This window comes from Sciurus vulgaris, assembly GCF_902686455.1.
Source record: "Sciurus vulgaris genome assembly, chromosome: 16".
Taxonomy (NCBI): domain Eukaryota; kingdom Metazoa; phylum Chordata; class Mammalia; order Rodentia; family Sciuridae; genus Sciurus; species Sciurus vulgaris.
In genome coordinates this window covers 13,025,040-13,050,169 of record NC_136477.1, presented here as the reverse complement: position 1 = coordinate 13,050,169, position 25,130 = coordinate 13,025,040, and the positions used below count along the sequence as shown (strand labels likewise).

At 41.8% G+C, this 25,130-nt stretch overlaps 1 protein-coding gene across 1 annotated transcript; it reads right to left on the bottom strand.

Annotated features, from left to right (window-relative positions):
* Positions 1-11,371: 11,371 nt before the first annotated feature.
* On the bottom strand, positions 11,372-12,301 carry LOC306646837 (olfactory receptor 7A40-like; the record flags this gene model as incomplete). The annotated part of the gene is made up of 1 exon (XM_079115591.1): positions 11,372-12,301. The coding sequence occupies one exon, from the start codon at positions 12,299-12,301 to the stop codon at positions 11,372-11,374; it is 930 nt and encodes a 309-aa protein (XP_078971717.1).
* Between the last annotated feature and the right edge of the window lie 12,829 nt (positions 12,302-25,130).

The following is a 25,130-nucleotide window of genomic DNA, read 5'->3' as shown; positions in this document are numbered from 1 at the left end:
AGGCCTGACAAAGATTTTTCTGAAGTCTAGCCTGAGAACCTTCTTTGACCAGATCCCATGGATCCCCATGGCTTCAGTTCCATCTCCAAAAAGTTCACTATTCCTCTCTTCAAATATGAATGAACTGTGATTGCTGAATACAAAATCAAACGACTACAACCCTTGGCTTCATGATACCCTTTGCACATCCAAAAAATATGCTTATAACACAAGCTAAATGATTTCATTTGATCTTGTACTCATAAAAATTTAATAATTCAAAGAGAAACATTTGGATCTTTTATGCATTGCCCTGTGATTAGCAATGCATATAATGATCCTCTCATTTAGTTTCCACAAAAGCCCATTCTTTGTGGTCTACTTTGTTGTTCACCTTACCCTACATTCAAACACATGGGTCCAGAATGGCCAAGTGATTTGTCCAGTTGGAACCCTTTGGGTGTTATGGATCTCAAAGTAAGAATTTTAGAGGACACAGAAATATTCTGTCCTTAGTAGATTGGAACCACCATAAAGGCAGGACCCATGGGCCTGGAACATAGCTGGTGCTCAAAAGTTCCTTGCGGTGTGAATTAATACATAGATCATTTGATAGGGCAGATGGTTTGAGATGTTTAGTACAAAGTGCTGCTAAAGAGCTCAAGAAGGTGGATGAGTGAGAATTCACACCAGTGGGAAAGAAAAAGGCATAAGGCTTACAAACATGGAAAAATGGGTTGGGGGACAGCAAACAAAGGAAGCCTAGAAAGACAGAGATCGGGAATGCCTCAGCAATGACTAGGGAAGGGGTCCTGAAGAGGGTGTGGTGCTCTGCTGTCCTTGCAGTAGTGAGCTGCCATGTTGGAGAGGCCCCAGTGGCTACAACCAAGGACAGCTCCTGGTGCTGAACGTGAGCCTTCTCCAGTAACTGGAGCTCAGTCCTACCAATGCAGAGCAACTGAATTCTGCTTGTTTCCGCATGAGACTGGCCGAAGACTCTGGAGTTCCACTGAGAACACAGACTGACTAATACTTTGATTTGGTCAATGTGTGAGAAGCACTGAGCAGAAAAAGCTGCCATGTTATGCCTAAGAGCAGGGTGCCAAGACAGGGGTGTTGCTTTAAGGCACTTACAATGTGGTGATTTCTTTTGCATCAATATCAACACAAGGTGCACATTCTATCTCCTGCAATTATAAGTCTTGATTTTATTTTTAAAGAATGAAGAATTGGACGTATTTGGGGTTATGTTGTGCTATTTATATAAATGTATATAATGTATAATGATTTATTCAGGGTGATTAGCATTTCCATAATCTCAACATTTATGATGTATTTGCATTGGAATATTAAAATTAACCTATGTTTTTGCACCTAATAACACACTTCTTTATAATCTCCCTCCCTCCTGCCCATCCTAGACTCTGATAACCACTATTCTACTGTCAACTTCTATGAAATCAATTTCTGTAGCTTCCACTTATGAGTTAGAAGATGTGGTACTTTTCTTTCTATGCCCAGTTTCTTTCAATTAGAATGTATCCTGGATCTATCCATGTTACTGCAAAGGACAGAATTTCACTCGTTTTTATGACTCTGTAACTTTACAAAGTGTACATATGCCACATTTTTACCCATTCATCTGTAAGTGGACACTCAGGTTGATTCCCATATCTTAGCTATTGTGAAATGAACAGACATGGGAATGCAGGCATGTCTTCAGCAAACTCATTTCCTTTCTTTAGGATTTATACTAGGTGGGAGAATTTCCAGATCTTTATCTTTAGGTGTTTGAGGAATCTCCATACTGTTCCCCATAATGGGTTTAATTACATTCCACCAACAATGTATAAGAATCCCTCTTTCTCCCCCTCCTCACCAGAATTTTTGTATGTGTTCGAGAATACTCATTCTAATTGGGGTTTGATGGTTTCCATTGCAGTTTTGATTGGCATCCCCATTATAATCAGCGATAGCAAGCATTTTTTCTCTTAAGGGTCCCATTTCTTTCATCTCCAAATAGATATCTAGTGTTCCCAGTTCCACTTTTTTGTAGACATCATCCTTTCTCCCATGTATGTTCTTAACGACTTTGTGGAAATGAGTTGGCTTTAAATTTATAGATTTGTGAATGTGCTCTCTATTCTCTCTCCATTGTGTCATCTGTGTCCTCGCCACTACCATACTGTTTTGTCACTATTGCTTTGTAGTATGTTTTGAAGACAGATGTTACCATTTCTTCACCTCTGTTCTCCATGCTCAGGATCGTTTTCATTATTTGGGAATTTTAGTGCTTCCTTAAAACTTTTAAGATTGCTTTCTGTACTTCTATGAAGAACATTATTGGTGTTTTGATAGGAATTGCATTGAATCCATGAATTAATTGCCTTATGTATATTGGGCATTTTAACAATATTAATACTTCCAATCCATGAATTTGGGATATCTTCTCTTGTGTATGTCTTCATCAATTTCTTTCATCATGTTTTCTAATTATTGTAGAAATCTCTTACTTCCTTGGTTTATTTTATTTCTGTGTGTTTTAAAGAGCTATTGAAAATGGGATTGTTTTCTTCATTTCTATTTCACTAGTTAATTATTGTTGTATATAAATACTGCTGATTTCTGTATGAGTTTGGCTCCGTAGCCTGCAACTTTCCTGTGTTTATTAGTTTTCATTTTTTCCCAGTGAAATCTTCCAGTTTTTCTATGTAAAAGATCATGAAACTTGGATAACAGGTACCAAAACATAGTTTCATAAGCAGAAAATCTTCTGGTGTTCTACAGCACAGTAAGTTCATATTAGTTTTACAACACTTATATGCATTTTATAGGAACTAGGAAGAGAGGACCTTGCACACTGCACACAAAAGGAAATAATAGTGTTTAAGGCAATGGAAATGCTGGTAATGCTGGTTTTATTATTGCATGCTGTGCACAATATCAAATTAGCACTGAACCCATGAATATGTATAATTATGTGACAACTAAAATGTTAAAAATCAGGCCACCTCAAATGGGACAACCTGACATTCTCCTGTCCTGTTTGGATGCCCTTATTGGAACCTCCAGAGCCATGATGAAGAACAATGGTGGGAGTGGGCAACCTCACCTTCCTCCACATCTTACAGAGAAGCTTCCAACCTATCCCCATTCACTAAGCCGTCTGCTGTGGTTCGTCATATACAGTCTTTACTGTGTTGAGCTATGCTCCTCCTATGCCTAACTTGTTGAGAGTTTTTATCATGTGGGGAGGTTAGATTTTATTAAATGCTCTTTCTGTGTCTTTTGAGATGATCATATGGTTTTTATTCCATTGATGTGATGTGTCTCATTTATTGATTTGTGTATGTAGAATCACCATGTGAGAAAAGTTGTATGTATAAATCCTATTTGATCATGGTGTATCATCTTTTAATTCTATAATATGCACATATGGATGTGTCTAAATGAACCCCATGATTATGTGTGACTACAATCAACTAATCAAAATAATTTTTAATTATCAGTATATCTGCAAAAATACTACCAATTTTATCTTATATCATTGTTTTTAATAATGGGAAGACAAGAGAGGGTATAACAAATTTAAATCTAACGTCCTGTGTTAGTTAGTAGTCTTGGTAAGCTTGTACTCTAATTTGGAAATGCCGTAACAGATAAATGCACTTTCATCAAGAAAAGCACCCCTACTATTTTCATATCATGCTCTGTCTCTCCCTTCTGACTCTGTAATATTACCTTCACATATTTGGGTGATTCGCTGATGGGCATATGCGTTCACAATTGTTATATCCTCTCATGAAATCCAATTCTTTATCTTTATTGAATGTCCCGTGTCATGTTCTTTACAGTTTTTATAACCAGATTTCATGTCCCCAGTAGGAAGGGCACATTCTTCCCAACTCAGAGATAACCCCAAGGAGACAAAATTGGAGACGGGTGGGGGGGAAGGGGAAAATATAACAGAATGAATCAAACAATATTGCCCTATGTAAATTTATGATTTTTAATTAAAAAAAAAGAAATGACTGAAAGGGTACTGAATATATCTTAGATCTGCTGATGTCACTCAGGATGAACAGTGGGTATTTATTTACAAACTGATTTCCCTGTATTATTGGAGAGCCAGTCTCAATTCAAATGAAGTATTTTTGCAAACTGTTGGGATTTTGTGGGTGTGTGAATGCCATGCTGTGTAGATTTTGGTGAAGGAGGTGGTATACTCTCATCTTGCCATGGTCTACGAATTTCTTGATAGTGATTTGAAGGGTAAAGAATGATACAGAACACCATTTTGAAAGAAATCATGTTTGAAGAACTAAACCAGAGACATTGGGTATGTTTCATGTTTGTGGTGTATAGAAGAATTTCCAATAAAAGAAAGGATTTCGTATGTTGTATAAAAAAAATTGACTGGAAATTTTCCACTCAGGTCTTGTCCCCAGAGGTCTAGCAGATGTATATGGCCTAGAGATGACAACATTAGAAAAAAATTAGATGGAAGCGTTGAGTGTTGTGGGGTGCTACTTAAGAACACACCGATCACCATTGAGAAGTTCAGACTTGTGAGTTTCTATTAGCCGGCTGGCTGACTGACTGGCATAATGCCCAAAAGGGCTATAGGGAGGACAGTCCCAAGATCAGGGTTGCAGGGTTTTTATACCATAAGTCAGTTCATTAATCATAAGTGGCTGTTGCTATGATTCAAAACTACAAACTCACATCATGAGATCTAAAATCAGAAGCAGAAGGGGAAGTGGGTCAAAATGACCTTAGTTGGGTACAAGTTAAAGAATGGTTACTAACATCTAGACAATCATTGTCTGACAGGGGACATTGTCCAAGAAAAATAGGAACCGAAGAGAGAACAATTTTACATTATATAAGAATTGCCATTTTGTGTTGCCAAACATGCTAAGCTAAGCAACTGTTGATGGGTACAGAGGCAGGGTATTCCCATGGGAGAAGCATTTCCTACATGACATGGGGTCTCAGGGTGAAATGGAGTCTGTTTGGACATTGCCCTGATAGCCTGCCCATAAGATTGAGAATGCAGGTTCTAGAATTCCGATGTTGTCAGTTCACTGAGCCAAGGACAGAAGGAAAATCTCTCCTGCCTTATGAACACGACTGTGCTCCATCCCCTGACGGTGAGGACCAGGTGCCGCCTCCACCACGCACAAAGCTCAGGTGCACATGACCACAGCAGAGTGAGCAGGAGCCCCAGGGTGAGGTCTCTGCAAATGATATAGGAGGACTGAGAAGCAGCTCCTCTAGGGGCATCGTCTGGGGTGAGGAAATGGGGAAAGTTCACTGAATCAGAGGAGAATTCCTAATGCACAAGTGCTTAGGGAAGAAGGAAGCCTCAGGACAAGTGACTACAGCTGATAAACAAGGGACCATGTTGTCATATTTAAATGAGGTCGTTCTACCTGTAATGTCCTGCCACGCCCTGGCACTTCCACCCTTTCTCACAGAACAAAATCCTGCCCATGGCAAGTGCCAGGGACCTCACCTCCCACACCCGTGTCTCACACTGTGCTGTGCCTTAGTGGTACAGAATATGTGCTCATGATACAGAATATAACTAAAGAAAAGAATCTGGGGAACAAAAGAAAGGGAAATGAGAAAAGGTGAAATTCAGTGATTTCAAAATGCTGCATTCAATGAATTTTAATGGAGTATTAAAACTCAGTGAAACAATACATGTAGAACAAAATTCTGATTCTGTCATAATGGATTAATAAGTAAATTGGCAAATACCTAGACATGACAGAATACAACAAAGAATATTCCTTGAGTGTGGTGGTATCAAGCAGGCATTCACATACTGTTTATGCAATTACACAGGGAATCTGTATACATGGACAACTAAGAGATGCTAAAGTTGTATTTCAACTTCCTTGGAAAAGCTTAAGTAGATAATTAAGAGCTGGCATCAATGTCTATCCATCTTGAGGAAAATGAGGGTGGTCCCCTGTTGGGAGAAATCCTAGTTCTTGGCTGGCAGCAGTGAACGTCTCAAGCGTGTAAACCTGCGGGAGAAGCGTTCCACTTCAGCCACCTAGGAAAGTACATGCTCCCCCAAATCGACCTAGTGTTACCAAGGGAACCCATATAGGAACCTGGTGGTCTGATCCCCCGCGGTGCCTTGTGATTGGGCAAGAAACCTATAAAATGTATAGCTGTCCCCGCAATAAACAAGATTGCAGGCTGCTCACCACAAGCTTGCTTCCACCCAACTCCCAGGGTCTGGGTCTTGGCTCCATGCCGCTTACCCCGTGTATGAGCTAGGCCCGCACAAGAGACGCTACAGTGCACTGGCACAAGTATCTTACAAAACAAGAAGAAATTAACAATCTCTATGTGAAAGGAAACAACACATCTCAGAGAAACATCAAAAGAGCGTCATTTAAAATTCATGGATGGGCAAATCGTCAGGAGTAAGTCAACAAAATCAAACGTAAGAAGATAAACATGTTTGATGACATAAAATTTAAAATGACTGATTTCCAAAAAAGTGGTTCCCAAAGTCAACTGAGAAAAAAAAATAAACTGAAAAATTCCATCATTAAAATGTAAATAATCATATAAATTTGACTTGTGATAATAATAAGCCAATCAAAAGGATGCATCATCTCAGACATAACAAATGTCCTCCTGTCCTGCATGCCCCTCCACAGGTGACAGGCATTTCTCCTTTCCACCTAATTCATTGCCAAGGTCCTGGACACATGCTCACTTACACTGAAACCACATGGAGCTTCCGCACCCTCTTCTCATGGGGCTGCCTTTGCTACCCGTCATTGTCAACAGGACCTGGCTGAGCTCACTCACTCCTCTTTCCACCATGATAAACATGGATACCAATGAATAATCAATCACTGCAGCAAACAACCTCAGTAACCTCTCAGCTCCAACCAAGGCTGCATGGGCTCTCAGGTGTCCACAGGTATATGTTCTTGGCATCTAGCTTCTCCCTGCAGCACCTGCTGGGCTCTCAGACTCACCTGGGTGGGTTCTGACTCGGTTCTGGTTTCTGACTGCAAGTCCAGATTCCTACCAGGATGCTGGACCTTGGAGACAGAAGCTCTTTCTCCAGACAAGGCTACAGACGGTCAAGCAGCAGTTCCCCAAGCCACATGCAGGACTCTGAAGTACAAAACCAGGTCCCGAAGTACAAAACAAGGTGGCACACAAGCAAAGGGACAGCAGCAGGGAGATATTTCAACTCTGTGTCTGCAAATTAGGCTCCTTGGCTGCTTGTTATCCCAGCCCCAAGGCATCAATTCCCTGCAGAAAATTGCTCCAGGTCAAAAGCAGTTTTTTCCCCAAGACACGAGGTGAAAGTCAGTTAGTCTTTATTACTCTGACAACTCTTCTGCCTTCTAGAGATCTAATACTTACACCTTATCCCAATCCTAAAATAAAGTTTTCTCCAAAGTCTAAGACAAAAGAACCTATATCATGACCACTGTGCCCCACAGCTTGGCTTGTGTTGGGGACACCACCCCAACATCTCCAGAAAATTTCCTATGCTTCTCTTCAACTACACTGCACTAGGATCCCTTGTTAAATGACTGTGACTCCTGAATCTGTGACTTCATGATGCTTTTTCCAAAATAACAGAAATAGGAGTTTATCACCCCAGTTAAGAACTATCACATAGAGATGTGTTTATAAAATAGTGGATAATTCAAAGACATAGATGTTTTATATGCATTATTAGCAACTTATGAGAATGCTCTGATTTAGTTCTTATTAAACCCCATCCTTTGTGGTCTATGTGTGCACGCCCTTATTCTTCCTTCTGTCTGGTTGCACTGGTTACAACTGGCAGAACCACGGTGAATACGGATGATCCTCCCCAACTCCTCCCACATCTCCCAGGACACACTGCCTGTCTTTCCCCGATCAGCACGACCTTAGCCATAGGCTTCTCTCAGTCCTTTGTGGAGGTAAATGACCCTGACACTTAATTGGTTGAGAGTTTGTAGCATAAATGGAGGTTGAGTTTTACCAAATGCTCTCTCTCCACTCCTGAGATAATTTTTAAATATCTTTGTCAAGGACATCGCCATATATTTGTCTGAGTCCTTACCTGACTTTGCTATCACCATAATGTTGGCCTTGTAAAATGAGTTTGGAAGGATTCCCATCCTTCCTTTCCTTTTCTCCTTTGGAGAATACTGAGATGACTGCCATCAGCTCTCCAAGTGTTTGGTGGAGTTCTTCAGGGAAGGCATCAGGTCCTGGCTTTACCACATGGGACATTTCCTATGACTGATTCATGCTCCTCTCTCATTATCATTATTTCCAATTTTCTGTTTCTTCCATTGATTCATAGTAGCTTTTATGGTCCAGGGATTTATACATTTCCTGTTGGTTTTCCATGAGGGTGGATAAGAGTTCAGAGCAGTTCCCCATGCATCTATATTTCCATCATACCAGTTGTAATGTCTCCAGTTTCATTTCTGATTCATTTCAATGTTTTCTCTGTTTCAAGTCTATCAGAAACATTTTTGCAGCTGTCCTACTGTTGCAGTGCTACGAACATCCTGCTATAATCCTTCTACTCCCAGGAAGCCCATTGCACTGGAACACCTGATAGCTGTTAACGTCAGAGCCAAGGGTCAAGGCTGTTCATATCCTCAGCTTTTAGCAATGAATGTTTCCCAGGCTTGGGTTTTGCCAACACCATAGGATCAACCAATGGCAGAGGCTCATTCACTCTCCACACATTATCCTTTGATTCTTTTTCCATTTTTATTTCTCTCAGGATACTTTACATTTCCTTGTATTTTATTCGTTGACCCACTAGTTGTTCAAGGGCATGTTCTTCAAGGACCTTGCATTTGTACATATTCAGAAAATTCCTAGTGTTGATTCTAGTTTCAACTATTAGAGTTGAGAAGGATACCAGATATGATTTCCATCTTCTTGAGTTTGCTAAGATTTCTCTTTTCTTCCCTCTCCAAGTGCACTCTGCCTCCCCTTCCCTGTCCAAGCCTCAGTCTTGGGAGCTTCTGTTCCTGCAACACAGATTTCCTTCCCTACTTTTATCCCTTATCTTGCCCACTCTTTGTGCCAAGTCTTACTCTTTCACTAGTGGTGTGCATATACTTTTATTTCATTCCGATGTTGCTACACTCAAATATATTACTTGAGAGACAACAATAATGTACTGTATGCTTTTTTAAATGGTGTTTTCATTAGTGCCATATGATCATACTTGACTGTGGGGCTCAGTGTGACATGTTCATAGATCCACATAACTCAATATGCTCCATTCCATTCCCGATACTTCCCCTGTGTCTCCTGATTCCCCTCCCGTACGCTCCTGGTCTCCCTTTTATTTTTTACATTCGTGCCTTAATTTCTGCACAACCATGGTAGTCATGAGATGTGCTCATACACACACATCATAATCTTACCAATTTCATCTCCTGCTACCCTCGCTCTCCCCTCAATCCCCTGTCTCTGCGGTACAGACAGAGGAAAGTGATGCACACTGCAAGAAGCCGGGAGAATTTTGAAAGTTTTCACCAGATACACTAATAAATGTTTGAGTGGGTAAATATGATCAGCCCGACTTGAACCTTACACCATAGGTACATGTTTTCAACATGATCTGAACAACAGTAAATGTGCATACTTTTTTTTCAGCTAAAATAAATCTGGAAACTTTCAGGGACAATTATAAAAATTGTAAAAGGAGACAAGGAGAAGGATGTGATATGACCAGAAAAGGTTCTGTGTCAGAAGAGGCTGTTGGGTGCATAAATATGTATAATTGCTGTAGCCTCTTCTGACATGGGACCCTTGGGCAGGGAAGTGGGGGCAGAAGGCACTTGGAGAGGACAGAAAAAAAGAAAACCCAAGGGGTTCCTAAGCTAAACTTTGCAGAATGTTCATATTGTGGTTTGAATATGCGTGTCCCCCAAAGGCTCCTGTGTGAAGGATTCCAGTGGATTGGAAGGACTGTGACCTAGTCAGCCCGTCCCAGTTTGAATGGACTGACTGGGCAGTAACTATGGGCAGGTGGGGCATAGCCACGGGAGGCAGGTCACAGGGGCATGCCTGGGAGGCTGTCTTTCCCCGGGCACCTACCCTGCTGCTCCTTCTCTGCCTCCTGCCTGGCATGAGGTGAGCAGAGCTTCTCCACCACAACTGTCTGCCATGCTGATCTTCCTCACCTTGGGCCAGAGCAATGGACTCAACATCTAGAACCAGGAGCCAACATGAATTTTTCTTCCTCCAAATTGTTCTTGGGTATTTTGGTCCCAGTGATGCAGGGTTGACTAACCCATATCCCCACCCTCAGCCTTTAACCAAAGTCTGAGAGTATCAGCCAAGGTTAGCAGAAGATCCCCAGGTGACTCTTAGTTGACAATAGACTTAAAAAGGAACAGAGACATATGAAGACATGGAAAAGGCCAGAAGATGGAGAGTGGTATTCCCACATGATATTGTTACAGTGTGTTCAGCCACAAATATGTAACAACAAGTCCTAACAATATATACAACTCTGAATCAACAATTTTAAAAGGTGAGGAAAAAGAACGAAAGATTTACCAAGATGCACTCCAAAACCAAAAGCAATATTTTTTAAACCATTTATTTTGGGATAGTATTCTTGGTAGCAAAAGTTTATTGACGCTACAAACAGTGCCAGCAGAACTGAAGATATTCAGAATAACCTGCTAAATCTCTCTTTGTCATTTGCTCTGATATTTATAAAAGCAATAGTTCTGACTACCTGGTGGTTCACATTTATTTCAGATAATAGTACCAAAAAGTGACCATGGGTGAGTTTCCAGTTCACCTGGATATAGAGCTTAAGTTCATTTGAGCAGAAGTGGGTTGGATCTCAGAGGCACAAATCTTCAATCTCAGAGGCATGACTGGACAGGAGACAAGCTCTTGTGCATGCCTGTCCCACATAGTCAACTGTAAATCCACCACTATGTGGATCTTGACATTTTAAGGAAGAGCAGTTAAGGTAGCAGCACAGAAAGGAACAAAGAACAGAAAATGGAAAAACAGAATTTCTCCTTCATAAATAAAGGAAACAGCCTTGGTGACCAAAGTCATTATTCCACTGGACCAGTGCAACTCATCAGGGTATCAGGCTCCCGGGAATCTGAAAAGTGCTTCTGATCTAAGGTGGAAAGTACATTGGCAAAAGGGAGAGAATGATGAATATCAGAGAGAGGACAGAGCTTCCTCATGAGCATCCTTAAACACTAACGCAGTTGAGAAGAAAGGAAACTGCACGAAATTCACAGAAAGCACAACCTCTATTTCCATGGTCTGGATAAAGAATTGCAGTGTCTGGTTCAGTGTCTTGAGTCCGGAGTCCACAGGCACAACTTGGAAAATGTCTCCTCTACAGTTTCCCTCGGAAAAGTCTTCTCAGAGCTCCCGTGAGGTCCTCATTCCTCAGGCTGTAGATGAAGGGGTTCAGCATGGGGGTGACCACGCTGTACATCACCGAGGCTCTTGCTGTCGATTGTGAGTTCTGGGTAATGGAAGAACTGAGGTACACCCCCAGGAGTGTAGAGTAGAACAAGGAGACCACAGAGAGGTGAGAGGCACAGGTGGAGAAGGCTTTGTACTTGCCCTGAGCTGAAGAGATTGCACGGATGGAGGACACTATCTTGGAGTAGGAGTAAAGGACCCCAGCAAGGGGGCCACCTCCCAGCAACACCGCTCCAAAATACATCACCATATCAATGGAAAACGTGTCAGAACAGGCAAGTAGGACCAGCTGGTTGAGTTCACATACAAAGTGTGGGATCTCCAGGTCTGTGCAGAAGGACAGCTGCACTGCCATTAAGATATCTATTAAGGAATTCAGGGCAGTGGTGGCCCAGCATGCCAGCACCAGCAGTCCACAGAGCCGGCGGTTCATGATGACCGTGTAGTGCAAGGGGTGACAGATGGCCACATAACGGTCATAGGCCATCACCGCCAGGAGGAAGTTGTCCAAAACACCAAAGAATATGAAAAAGTATATCTGGATGATGCAGCCTGTGTAGGTAATGACCTTGCTCTGGGTCTGGATGTTCACCAGCATCTTTGGGATGCTGGTGGTGGTGAAGCAGATGTCTGCAAAGGACAGGTTGGCGAGGAAGAAGTACATGGGCGTGTGCAGGTGGGAGTCTGAGATGGTGGCCAGGATGATGAGCAGGTTCCCCAGCACAGTGACCAGGTACATAAACAGAAACAGCCCAAAGAGGAAGGGTTGCAATTTGGGGTCCTCTGAAATTCCCAGCAGAAGAAATTTAGAAATGCGTGTTTCATTCCCTTGCTCCATATATTAAATGTGACTAGTGAAAAAATACACAGAAATCATTTGACATTATTATTCAGTACTAACCTGAAATAATATTTTCTTTGAAGTATACAGTCAAGACTAATTCCTATGTTTTATGATCCTTTTTCCTTTAAGGGATTCCTTGCCTTCTCTGATATTGAGTTCCTCTCTCACTCTCAGTCTTTCCTCCACACAAACTTTATTTCAAATCACTAGAACTAACTCTTTCTTGTATGGGGGGATATCATTTTATAACAATGTTGATCCAGTCATGGACTCAGCAATGAAAGGTCACTCCCAAGACACTGAATGTCCCTTGAATCTAATGAGGAAGAAATAATGGAAGGAAGTCAGAGCAAATGCAGGTACATAGAGCACTAATCCTCACACGCTCAGGTGTGACGGGTACACTGAAGCTCTTCGGGAGAAAGGGCACTGATAGTGTCATTTCCTTCTACTTCTTCAGGCAAGATCAGCCCTGAGGTGTCACTTGAGTTGAGCCCTCCAGGGAGACAGGGAGGTGGCCACAGAGTTACCTGCAGCCATGTGTGTCTGGCAGAATGGAGGATGGTCAGTGCAAAGGGCCTGAGGGGATTCTCATTTCAGATGTTCAAGTTCAACCAGGAAGCCAGAGGGGAGGGGCAGGAGGATAAGGGGGAGGGAGAGGGTCGTGAGCTGGTGTCCCAGGGTGACGAACACAGATTCCCCTTGAGGCATCTCCTGGTTCTCTGTGAATTGGGACCACCCTGTTTCTCTCAGTGGCTTATGCTAGGGGTTCTGTGTCATGAGTCACCTTCTGGAATACTCTCAGCCCAGGTCCCCTTTCCTTAAAGGCCTTAAAGTCAAACACAAGCACACAGGCTCACACGCACACACACACACACACACTCAGCTGGAGTCCAGGGCAACCTGGGCTGAGGTCAATGCCATGTTCTTCCCATCTTCAGTCCCCTATTTAAAATAAATAAATACCCACCAAGCGCTCAACAGCAAATTATTTTTCTTCAAAAGGAAAGGTTAGTCCTCAGAAATTTCGGTTTGTCACTCTGCCACACACTGATCCATCATGGAAAGGTGACTCTGAACTCTGCATTCAAGGTAACACAAAGTTCTACTCAGTAAACATGAGTGACTCTAAGGATAAAACAGTGCATTGAACTCAGGTGCATCTAAGATGTTGCTAGGAGGACAAAAGAGCTGCTTCCTTCTGGCTGCATCCCAACTCCAGTCACCTTCCAACCACCAGCAAAGGTAACGGAAAATCAAGACACATTTCTCGAAGGACAGATATAGTATTTACTCGGTGCTGACAACAGATTAAATGTCCATATTCAAAAAAGAAGAACAAAGATTTTTAAACCAACCAAACAACAACACAAATGTGGGTATTCTTAAATGAAATACTAGAAGACATGTGCCTCCTGCACCATTCGATTAGAGTTGATTAGAGTAGCTGCGTTTTTCAATTTTTAATTGACACATAGAAGTGCACATATGAAGCCTGCACTCCCTCTTCCACAGGGCTTCCTTTGCCATCACGTCATTCTCAACAAGGACCTGCCATTGCTGAGCTCACTGTCCACTTCCCTTTCCAGCATGGTAAAAATAAACACATCAGTCAGTTCACCAAACAATTCCACCACCAACCACAGCAACCTCACAGCCCTGGACAAGGGTGGATGAACTTGCTCTTGGCTGCCAGCCTCTCAGAAGACCTCCTGCAGCACCTGCTGGGCTCTCAAACTCACCTGGATGAGTATTCTGGATACAAGTCCAAATTCCTCCCTGGGTGGTTGATCACGGACCCTGAAGTGATGTGCCACACGAGACTGCAGGAAGGGGCCAAGTTTCAGATCCCAAAGCAGATGCAGAGCTCCAAAGTGAGGAAGCCCACTCCACAAACCAAGGCTCCACACTGCTGAGGGGCACGGCACGAAGATTTCTCTCTCTGAGTCTGCCCATGAGGCACATTTCCCTCTTGTTATTCCAGCATTCAGACATCATCTCCCTGTGGGACTTGGCTCCGCACTAAAAGCAATTTATTTCTTGCTGATTCTCTGTTCCCAAGATGACAAATTAAATGCCACGTGAATTAGTCATTATTAGTTTTCTCCAAAACTGTTCTGCCTTCTATATAGCTAACCTCCCACACCTCACCCCAGGCCTGACAAAGATTTTTCTGAAGTCTAAGCCTGAGAAACCTTCTGTGACCAGATCCCATGGATCCCCATGGGCTTCAGTTCCATCTCCAAAAAGTTCACTATTCCTCTCTTCAAATATGAATGAACTGTGATTGCTGAATACAAAATCAAACGACTACAACCCTTGGCTTCATGATACCTTTGCACATCCAAAAAATATGCTTATAACACAAGCTAAATGATTTCATTTGATCTTGTACTCATAAAAATTTAATAATTCAAAGAGAAACATTTGGATCTTTTATGCATTGCCCTGTGATTAGCAATGCATATAATGATCCTCTCATTTAGTTTCCACAAAAGCCCATTCTTTGTGGTCTACTTTGTTGTTCACCTTACCCTACATTCAAACACATGGGTCCAGAATGGCCAAGTGATTTGCCCAGTTGGACCTTTTGGGTGTTATGATCTCAAAGTAAGAATTTTAGAGGACACAGAAATATTCTGTCCTTAGTAGATTGGAACCACCATAAAGGCAGGACCCATGGGCCTGGAACATAGCTGGTGCTCAAAAGTTCCTTGCGGTGTGAATTAATACATAGATCATTTGATAGGGCAGATGGTTTGAGATGTTAGTACAAAGTGCTGCTAAAGAGCTCAAGAAGGTGGATGAGTGAGAATTCACACCAGTGGGAAAGAAAAAGGCATAAGGCTTACAAACATGGAAAAATGGGTTGGGGACAGCAAACAAAGGAAGCCTAGAAAGACAGAGATCGGGAATGCCTCAGCAATGACTAGGGAAGGGGTCCTGAAGAGGGTGTGTGCTCTGCTGTCCTTGCAGTAGTGAGCTGCCATGTTGGAGAGGCCCCCGTGGCTACAACCAAGGACAGCTCCTGGTGCTGAACGTGAGCCTTCTCCAGTAACTGGAGCTCAGTCCTACCAATGCAAGCAACTGAATTCTGCTTGTTTCCTGCATCAGCCTGGAGGAGACTCCACAGTTCCCACTGAGAACATAGGCTGGCCAATACATTTTTAAGGTTTTTTTTATTCACTCCATACAAACGGGGTACAATTTTTCTTTTCTCTGGTTGTACAATGATGAATACTTTGATTTGGCCAATGTGTGATAAGACCTGAGTAGAAAAAGCTACCATGTCATGCCTAAGAACAGGGCATAATAAATGGGTGTTGCTTACTATGTGGTGATTCCTTCTGAATCAATGCCAAATCACAATGCATATTCTATCTCTCCAATTAGTTAGGTCGTCTTTATTTAGGTCCTCCTCTCTATTTTTAACGGATGCAGAATGGTACATATTTTAAGGTTATGGTGTGCTATATTTATAAGCATATAAAAATCTACAATTTGGTCTGGGATTGTTGCTCAGTGGTAGAGCACTTCCCCAGCTCTGGGTTCAATTCTTGACACCACATAAAATAAAATAAATAAATTTTAAAAAGCTCTTTCCAAATATCTACAGTGTGTAATGATTTATTCGGGGTGATTAACATTTCCATCACCTCCAACATTTGTGATTTATTTGCATTGAAAATATTTGAAATAATGTTTTCCAGTGATTTTGAAATCCACCATAAATTATAATGACCTGTAGTCACCCTACTGGGTTATAAAAGATGAGCGCCTTCTCCTCCTAACTGTGTTTTTGCACCTAATCACACACTTCTCTTTATTCTCCCTCCCTCCAGCCCCTCCCAGGCTCTGGTGACCACTACTCTACTGTCAACTTCTATGAAATCAATTTCTTTAGCTTTCACTTACGAGTTAAAAGAAGTGGTACTTGACTTTCTGTGCCCAGTTTCGTTCGCTTAACATAATATATCCTGGGCCTATCCGTGTTACTGCAAATGACAGGATTTTATGGATCAGTTTTATGGATCTGTCACGTTACAATGTGTATTTCCACATTTTGCATTATCTATTAATCTGGAAATGGACTCTCAGGTGGATTCCATATCTTAGCTATGGTGAAAATCCTGTAACAAACATGGGAATGCGCACATCTCCTCAACATACTCATTTCCTGTCCTTAGGATTTATCCTACGTGGGAGAATTTCCAGATCAGATCGTTCTATCTTCAGATGTTTGAGAAATCCCCATACTGTTCTCCATAATGGTTAAGAATTCCTCTTTCTCCCCCTCCTGAGTGTTTGAGAATACTCTTTCTAACTGGGCTTGAATGGTTTCCATTGCAGTTTTGATTGGAATCCCCATTATAATCAGTGATAACAAGCATCTTTTCATTTAAGGGTCCCATTTCTTTCATCTCAAAATAGATATCCAGTGTCCCAAGCCCCATTTTTTGTAGATGTCATTCTTTCTCCCATGGATGTTCTTAACACCTTTGTGGAAGTGAGTTGACTTTAAATTGATAGATTTATAAATGCGCTCTCGATTCTCTCCATTGGTCCATCTGTGTCCATGCCACTACCATACTGTTTTGTCACTATTGCTTTGTAGTACGTTTTGAAGGCAGATGTTGACCTCTATTCTGCATGCTCAGGATTGTTTTTGCTATTTGGGATTTTTACAACTTCCTTAAAACCTTTTAAGATTGCTGTCTCTACTTCCGTGAAGAATGTCATTGGTACTGTTACAAATTGCATTGATTGCATGGAGTGCCTTTGTATGTTGGACATTTTAACAATATTAATAATTCCAATCCATGAACATGGGATATCTTTCCCTTTGTGTGTCTTCATCAATTTCTTTCAGTAATGTTTTCTAATTATTATAGAAATCTCTTACTTCCTTGATTTATTTTTTTCTGTGTGTCTAAAGAGATTTTGGAAATGGGATTGTTTTCTTCATTTCTATTTCAGATAGTTCATTATTTTTGTATATAAATGCTGCTGATTTCTGTATGATGATTTTGTATCTGCAGCTTTCCTGGATTTATCGGTTCTCTGTTTCCCAGTGAAATTTTTCCGGTTTTCTATCTAAAAGTGTTTTGCAAGAGGAATAACTTCTGGTGTCCTATAGCACAGTAAGTTCATTTTAGTTTTACAGCATCTCATTATGTGTTTTATGAAAAACTAGGAAGAGAGGACCTTGCACACTGCACACAAAAGGAAATAATAAGTGTTTAAGGCAATGGAAATGCTGGTAATGCTGGTTTTATTATTGCATGCTGTGCACAATATCAAATTAGCACTGAACCCCATGAAAATGTATAATTATGTGACAACTAAAGTGTTAAAAATCAGGCCACCTCAAATGAGACAACCTGACATTCTCCTGTCCTGTTTGGATGCCCTTATTATTGGAACCTCCAGAGCCATGATGAAGAACAATGGTGGGAGTGGGCAACCTCACCTTCCTCCACATCTTACAGAGAAGCTTCCAACCTATCCCCATTCACTAAGCCGTCTGCTGTGGTTCGTCATATACAGTCTTTACTCTGTTGAGCTATGCTCCTCCTATGCCTAACTTGTTGAGAGTTTTTATCATGTGGGGAGGTTAGATTTTATTAAATGCTCTTTCTGTGTCTTTTGAGATCATCATTTAGTTTTTGTCCTTCATTCCATTGATGTATCACACATTGATTTTTTTCTGTTGATGTGATGCATCACATTTATTGATTTGTGTGTGTACAACTATCATGTGAGAAAAATTGTGTGATATAAATCCTATTTGATCATGGTGTATCATCTTTTAATTCTATAATATGCACATATGGATGTGTCTAAATGAACCCCATGATTATGTATGACTACAATCAACTAATCAAAAATAATTTTTAATTATCAGTATATCTGCAAAAATACTACCAATTTTATCTTATATCATTGTTTTTAATAATGGGAAGACAAGAGAGGGTATAACAAATTTAAATCTAACGTCCTGTGTTAGTTAGTAGTCTTGGTAAGCTTGTACTCTACTTTGGAAATGCCGTAACAGATAAATGCACTTTCATCAAGAAAAGCACCCCTACTATTTTCATATCATGCTCTGTCTCTCCCTTCTGACTCTGTAATATTACCTTTGCATATTTGGGTGATTCGCTGATGGGCATATGCGTTCACAATTGTTATATCCTCTCATGAAATCCAATTCTTTATCTTTATTGAATGTCCCGTGTCATGTTCTTTACAGTTTTTATAACCAGATTTCATGTCCCCAGTAGGAAGGGCACATTCTTCCCAACTCAGAGATAACCCCAAGGAGACAAAATTGGAGACGGGTGGGGGGGGAAGGGGAAAATATAACAGAATGAATCAAACAATATTGCCCTATGTAAATTTATGATTTTTAATTAAAAAAAAAGAAATGACTGAAAGGGTACTGAATATATATCTTAGTATCTGCTGATGTCACTCAGGATGCACAGTGGGTATTTATTTACAAACTGATTTCCCTGTATTATTGGAGAGCCAGTCTCAATTCAAATGAAGTATTTTTGCAAACTGTTGGGATTTTGTGGGTGTGTGAATGCCATGCTGTGTAGATTTTGGTGAAGGAGGTGGTATACTCATCTTTGCCATGGTCTACGAATTTCTTGATAGTGATTTGAAGGGTAAAGAATGATACAAGAACACCATTTTGAAAGAAATCATGTTTGAAGAACTAAACCAGAGACATTGGGTATGTTTCATGTTTGTGGTGTATAGAAGAATTTCCAATAAAAGAAAGGATTTCGTATGTTGTATAAAAAAAAATTGACTGGAAATTTTCCACTCAGGTCTTGTCCCCAGAGGTCTAGCAGATGTATATGGCCTAGAGATGACAACATTAGAAAAAAATTAGATGGGAAGCGTTGAGTGTTGTGGGGTGCTACTTAAGAACAGACCGATCACCATTGAGAAGTTCAGACTTGTGAGTTTCTATTAGCCGGCTGGCTGACTGACTGGCATAATGCCCAAAAGGGCTATAGGGAGGACAGTCCCAAGATCAGGGTTGCAGGGTTTTTATACCATAAGTCAGTTCATTAATCATAAGTGGCTGTTGCTATGATTCAAAACTACAAACTCACATCATGAGATCTAAAATCAGAAGCAGAAGGGGAAGTGGGTCAAAATGACCTTAGTTGGGTACAAGTTAAAGAATGGTTACTAACATCTAGACAATCATTGTCTGACAGGGGACATTGTCCAAGAAAAATAGGAACCGAAGAGAGGACAATTTTACATTATATAAGAATTGCCATTTTGTGTTGCCAAACATGCTAAGCTAAGCAACTGTTGATGGGTACAGAGGCAGGGTATTCCCATGGGAGAAGCATTTCCTACATGACATGGGGTCTCAGGGTGAAATGGAGTCTGTTTGGACATTGCCCTGATAGCCTGCCCATAAGATTGAGAATGCAGGTTCTAGAATTCCGATGTTGTCAGTTCACTGAGCCAAGGACAGAAGGAAAATCTCTCCTGCCTTATGAACACGACTGTGCTCCATCCCCTGACGGTGAGGACCAGGTGCCGCCTCCACCACGCACAAAGCTCAGGTGCACATGACCACAGCAGAGTGAGCAGGAGCCCCAGGGTGAGGTCTCTGCAAATGATATAGGAGGACTGAGAAGCAGCTCCTCTAGGGGCATCGTCTGGGGTGAGGAAATGGGGAAAGTTCACTGAATCAGAGGAGAATTCCTAATGCACAAGTGCTTAGGGAAGAAGGAAGCCTCAGGACAAGTGACTACAGCTGATAAACAAGGGACCATGTTGTCATATTTAAATGAGGTCGTTCTACCTGTAATGTCCTGCCACGCCCTGGCACTTCCACCCTTTCTCACAGAACAAAATCCTGCCCATGGCAAGTGCCAGGGACCTCACCTCCCACACCCGTGTCTCACACTGTGCTGTGCCTTAGTGGTACAGAATATGTGCTCATGATACAGAATATAACTAAAGAAAAGAATCTGGGGAACAAAAAGAAAGGGAAATGAGAAAAGGTGAAATTCAGTGATTTCAAAATGCTGCATTCAATGAATTTTAATGGAGTATTAAAACTCAGTGAAACAATACATGTAGAACAAAATTCTGATTCTGTCATAATGGATTAATAAGTAAATTGGCAAATACCTAGACATGACAGAATACAACAAAGAATATTCCTTGAGTGTGGTGGTATCAAGCAGGCATTCACATACTGTTTATGCAATTACACAGGGAATCTGTATACATGGACAACTAAGAGATGCTAAAGTTGTATTTCAACTTCCTTGGAAAAGCTTAAGTAGATAATTAAGAGCTGGCATCAATGTCTATCCATCTTGAGGAAAATGAGGGTGGTCCCCTGTTGGGAGAAATCCTAGTTCTTGGCTGGCAGCAGTGAACGTCTCAAGCGTGTAAACCTGCGGGGAGAAGCGTTCCACTTCAGCCACCTAGGAAAGTACATGCTCCCCCAAATCGACCTAGTGTTACCAAGGGAACCCATATAGGAACCTGGTGGTCTGATCCCCCGCGGTGCCTTGTGATTGGGCAAGAAACCTATAAAATGTATAGCTGTCCCCGCAATAAACAAGATTGCAGGCTGCTCACCACAAGCTTGCTTCCACCCAACTCCCAGGGTCTGGGTCTTGGCTCCATGCCGCTTACCCCGTGTATGAGCTAGGCCCGCACAAGAGACGCTACAGTGCACTGGCACAAGAATCTTACAAAACAAGAAGAAATTAACAATCTCTATGTGAAAGGAAACAACACATCTCAGAGAAACATCAAAAGAGCGTCATTTAAAATTCATGGATGGGCAAATCGTCAGGAGTAAGTCAACAAAATCAAACGTAAGAAGATAAACATGTTTGATGACATAAAATTTAAAATGACTGATTTCCAAAAAAGTGGTTCCCAAAGTCAACTGAGAAAAAAAAATAAACTGAAAAATTCCATCATTAAAATGTAAATAATCATATAAATTTGACTTGTGATAATAATAAGCCAATCAAAAGGATGCATCATCTCAGACATAACAAATGTCCTCCTGTCCTGCATGCCCCTCTACAGGTGACAGGCATTTCTCCTTTCCACCTAATTCATTGCCAAGGTCCTGGACACATGCTCACTTACACTGAAACCACATGGAGCTTCCGCACCCTCTTCTCATGGGGCTGCCTTTGCTACCCGTCATTGTCAACAGGACCTGGCTGAGCTCACTCACTCCTCTTTCCACCATGATAAACATGGATACCAATGAATAATCAATCACTGCAGCAAACAACCTCAGTAACCTCTCAGCTCCAACCAAGGCTGCATGGGCTCTCAGGTGTCCACAGGTATATGTTCTTGGCATCTAGCTTCTCCCTGCAGCACCTGCTGGGCTCTCAGACTCACCTGGGTGGGTTCTGACTCGGTTCTGGTTTCTGACTGCAAGTCCAGATTCCTACCAGGATGCTGGACCTTGGAGACAGAAGCTCTTTCTCCAGACAAGGCCACAGACGGGTCAAGCAGCAGTTCCCCAAGCCACATGCAGGACTCTGAAGTATAAAACCAGGTCCCGAAGTACAAAACCAAGGTGGCACACAAGCAAAGGGACAGCAGCAGGGCAGATATCTTCAACTCTGTGTCTGCAAATTAGGCTCCTTGGCTGCTTGTTATCCCAGCCCCAAGGCATCAATTCCCTGCAGAAAATTGCTAAAGGTCAAAAGCAGTTTTTTCCCCAAGACACGAGGTGAAAGTCAGTTAGTCTTTATTACTCTGACAACTCTTCTGCCTTCTAGAGATCTAATACTTACACCTTATCCCAATCCTAAAATAAAGTTTTCTCCAAAGTCTAAGACAAAAGAACCTATATCATGACCACTGTGCCCCACAGCTTGGCTTGTGTTGGGGACACCACCCCAACATCTCCAGAAAATTTCCTATGCTTCTCTTCAACTACACTGCACTAGGATCCCTTGTTAAATGACTGTGACTCCTGAATCTGTGACTTCATGATGCTTTTTCCAAAATAACAGAAATAGGATGTTTATCATCCCAGTTAAGAACTATCACATAGAGATGTGTTTATAAAATAGTGGATAATTCAAAGACATAGATGTTTTATATGCATTATTAGCAACTTATGAGAATGCTCTGATTTAGTTCTTATTAAACCCCATCCTTTGTGGTCTATGTGTGCACGCCCTTATTCTTCCTTCTGTCTGGTTGCACTGGTTACAACTGGCAGAACCACGGTGAACAAGGGTGGGCATCCTCGACTCCTCCCACATCTCCCAGGACACACTGCCTGTCTTTCCCCGATCAGCACGACCTTAGCCATAGGCTTCTCTCAGTCCTTTGTGGAGGTAAATGACCCTGACACTTAATTGGTTGAGAGTTTGTAGCATAAATGGAGGTTGAGTTTTACCAAATGCTCTCTCTCCACTCCTGAGATAATTTTTAAATATCTTTGTCAAGGACATCGCCATATATTTGTCTGAGTCCTTACCTGACTTTGCTATCACCATAATGTTGGCCTTGTAAAATGAGTTTGGAAGGATTCCCATCCTTCCTTTCCTTTTCTCCTTTGGAGAATACTGAGATGACTGCCATCAGCTCTCCAAGTGTTTGGTGGAGTTCTTCAGGGAAGGCATCAGGTCCTGGCTTTACCACATGGGACATTTCCTATGACTGATTCATGCTCCTCTCTCATTATCATTATTTCCAATTTTCTGTTTCTTCCGGATTCACTTCATAGTAGCTTTTATGTGTCCAGGGATTTATACATTTCCTGTTGGTTTTCCATGAGGGTGGATAAGAGTTCAGAGCAGTTCCCCATGCATCTATATTTCCATCATACCAGTTGTAATGTCTCCAGTTTCATTTCTGATTCATTTCAATGTTTTCTCTGTTTCAAGTCTATCAGAAACATTTTTGCAGCTGTCCTACTGTTGCAGTGCTACGAACATCCTGCTATAATCCTTCTACTCCCAGGAAGCCCATTGCACTGGAACACCTGATAGCTGTTAACGTCAGAGCCAAGGGTCAAGGCTGTTCATATCCTCAGCTTTTAGCAATGAATGTTTCCCAGGCTTGGGTTTTGCCAACACCATAGGATCAACCAATGGCAGAGGCTCATTCACTCTCCACACATTATCCTTTGATTCTTTTTCCATTTTTATTTCTCTCAGGATACTTTACATTTCCTTGTATTTTATTCGTTGACCCACTAGTTGTTCAAGGGCATGTTCTTCAAGGACCTTGCATTTGTACATATTCAGAAATTCCTAGTTTTGATTTCTAGTTTCAAACTATTAGAGTTGGAAAGGATACCAGATATGATTTCCATCTTCTTGAGTTTGCTAAGATTTCTCTTTTCTTCCCTCTCCAAGTGCCACTCTGCCTCCCCTTCCCTGTCCAAGCCTCAGTCTTGGGAGCTTCTGTTCCTGCAACACAGCTTTCCTTCCCTACTTTTATCCCTTATCTTGCCCACTCTTGTGCCAAGTCTTACCCTTTCACTAGTGGTGTGCATATACTTTTATTTCATTCCGATGTTGCTACACTCAAATATATTACTTGAGAGACAACAATAATGTACTGTATGCTTTTTTAAATGGTGTTTCATTAGTGCCATATGATCATACTTGACTGTGGGGCTCAGTGTGACATGTTCATAGATCCACATAACTCAATATGCTCCATTCCATTCCCCGATACTTCCCCTGTGTCTCCTGATTCCCCTCCCATACGCTCCTGGTCTCCCTTTTATTTTTTACATTCATGCCTTAATTTCTGCACAACCATGGTAGTCATGAGATGTGCTCATACACACACATCATAATCTTGCCAATTTCATCTCCTGCTACCCTCGCTCTCCCTCAATCCCCTGTCTCTGCGGTACAGACAGAGGAAAGTGATGCACACTGCAAGAAGCCGGGAGGATTTTGAAAGTTTTCACCATGACACACTAATAAATGTTTGAGTGGGTAAATATGGTCAGCCCGACTTGAACCTTACATCATAGGTACATGTTTTCAACATGATCTGAAACAACAGTAAATGTGCATACTTTTTTTTTCAGCTAAAAATAAATCTGGAAACTTTCAGGGACAATTATAAAAATTGTAAAAGGAGACAAGGAGAAGGATGTGATATGACCAGAAAAGGTCCTGTGTCAGAAGAGGCTGTTGGGTGCATAAATATGTATAATTGCTGTAGCCTCTTCTGACATGGGACCCTTGGGCAGGGAAGTGGGGGCAGAAGGCACTTGGAGAGGACAGAAAAGAGAAAACCCAAGGGGTTCCTAGAGCTAAACTTTGCAGAATGTTCATATTGCGGTTTGAATATGCGTGTCCCCCAAAGGCTCCTGTGTGAAGGATTCCAGTGGATTGGAAGGACTGTGACCTAGTCAGCCCAGTCCCAGTTTGAATGGACTGACTGGGCAGTAACTATGGGCAGGTGGGCATAGCCACGGGAGGCAGGTCACAGGGGCATGCCTGGGAGGCTGTCTTTCCCTGGGCACCTACCCTGCTGCTCCTTCTCTGCCTCCTGCCTGGCATGAGGTGAGCAGAGCTTCTCCACCACACCTGTCTGCCATGCTGATCTTCCTCACCTTGGGCCAGAGCAATGGACTCAACCTCTAGAACCAGGAGCCAACATAAATTTTTCCTCCTCCAAATTGTTCTTGGGTATTTTGGTCCCAGTGATGCAGGGTTGACTAACCCACATCCCCACCCTCAGCCTTTAACCAAAGTCTGAGAGTATCAGCCAAGGTTAGCAGAAGATCCCCAGGTGACTCTTAGTTGACAATAGACTTAAA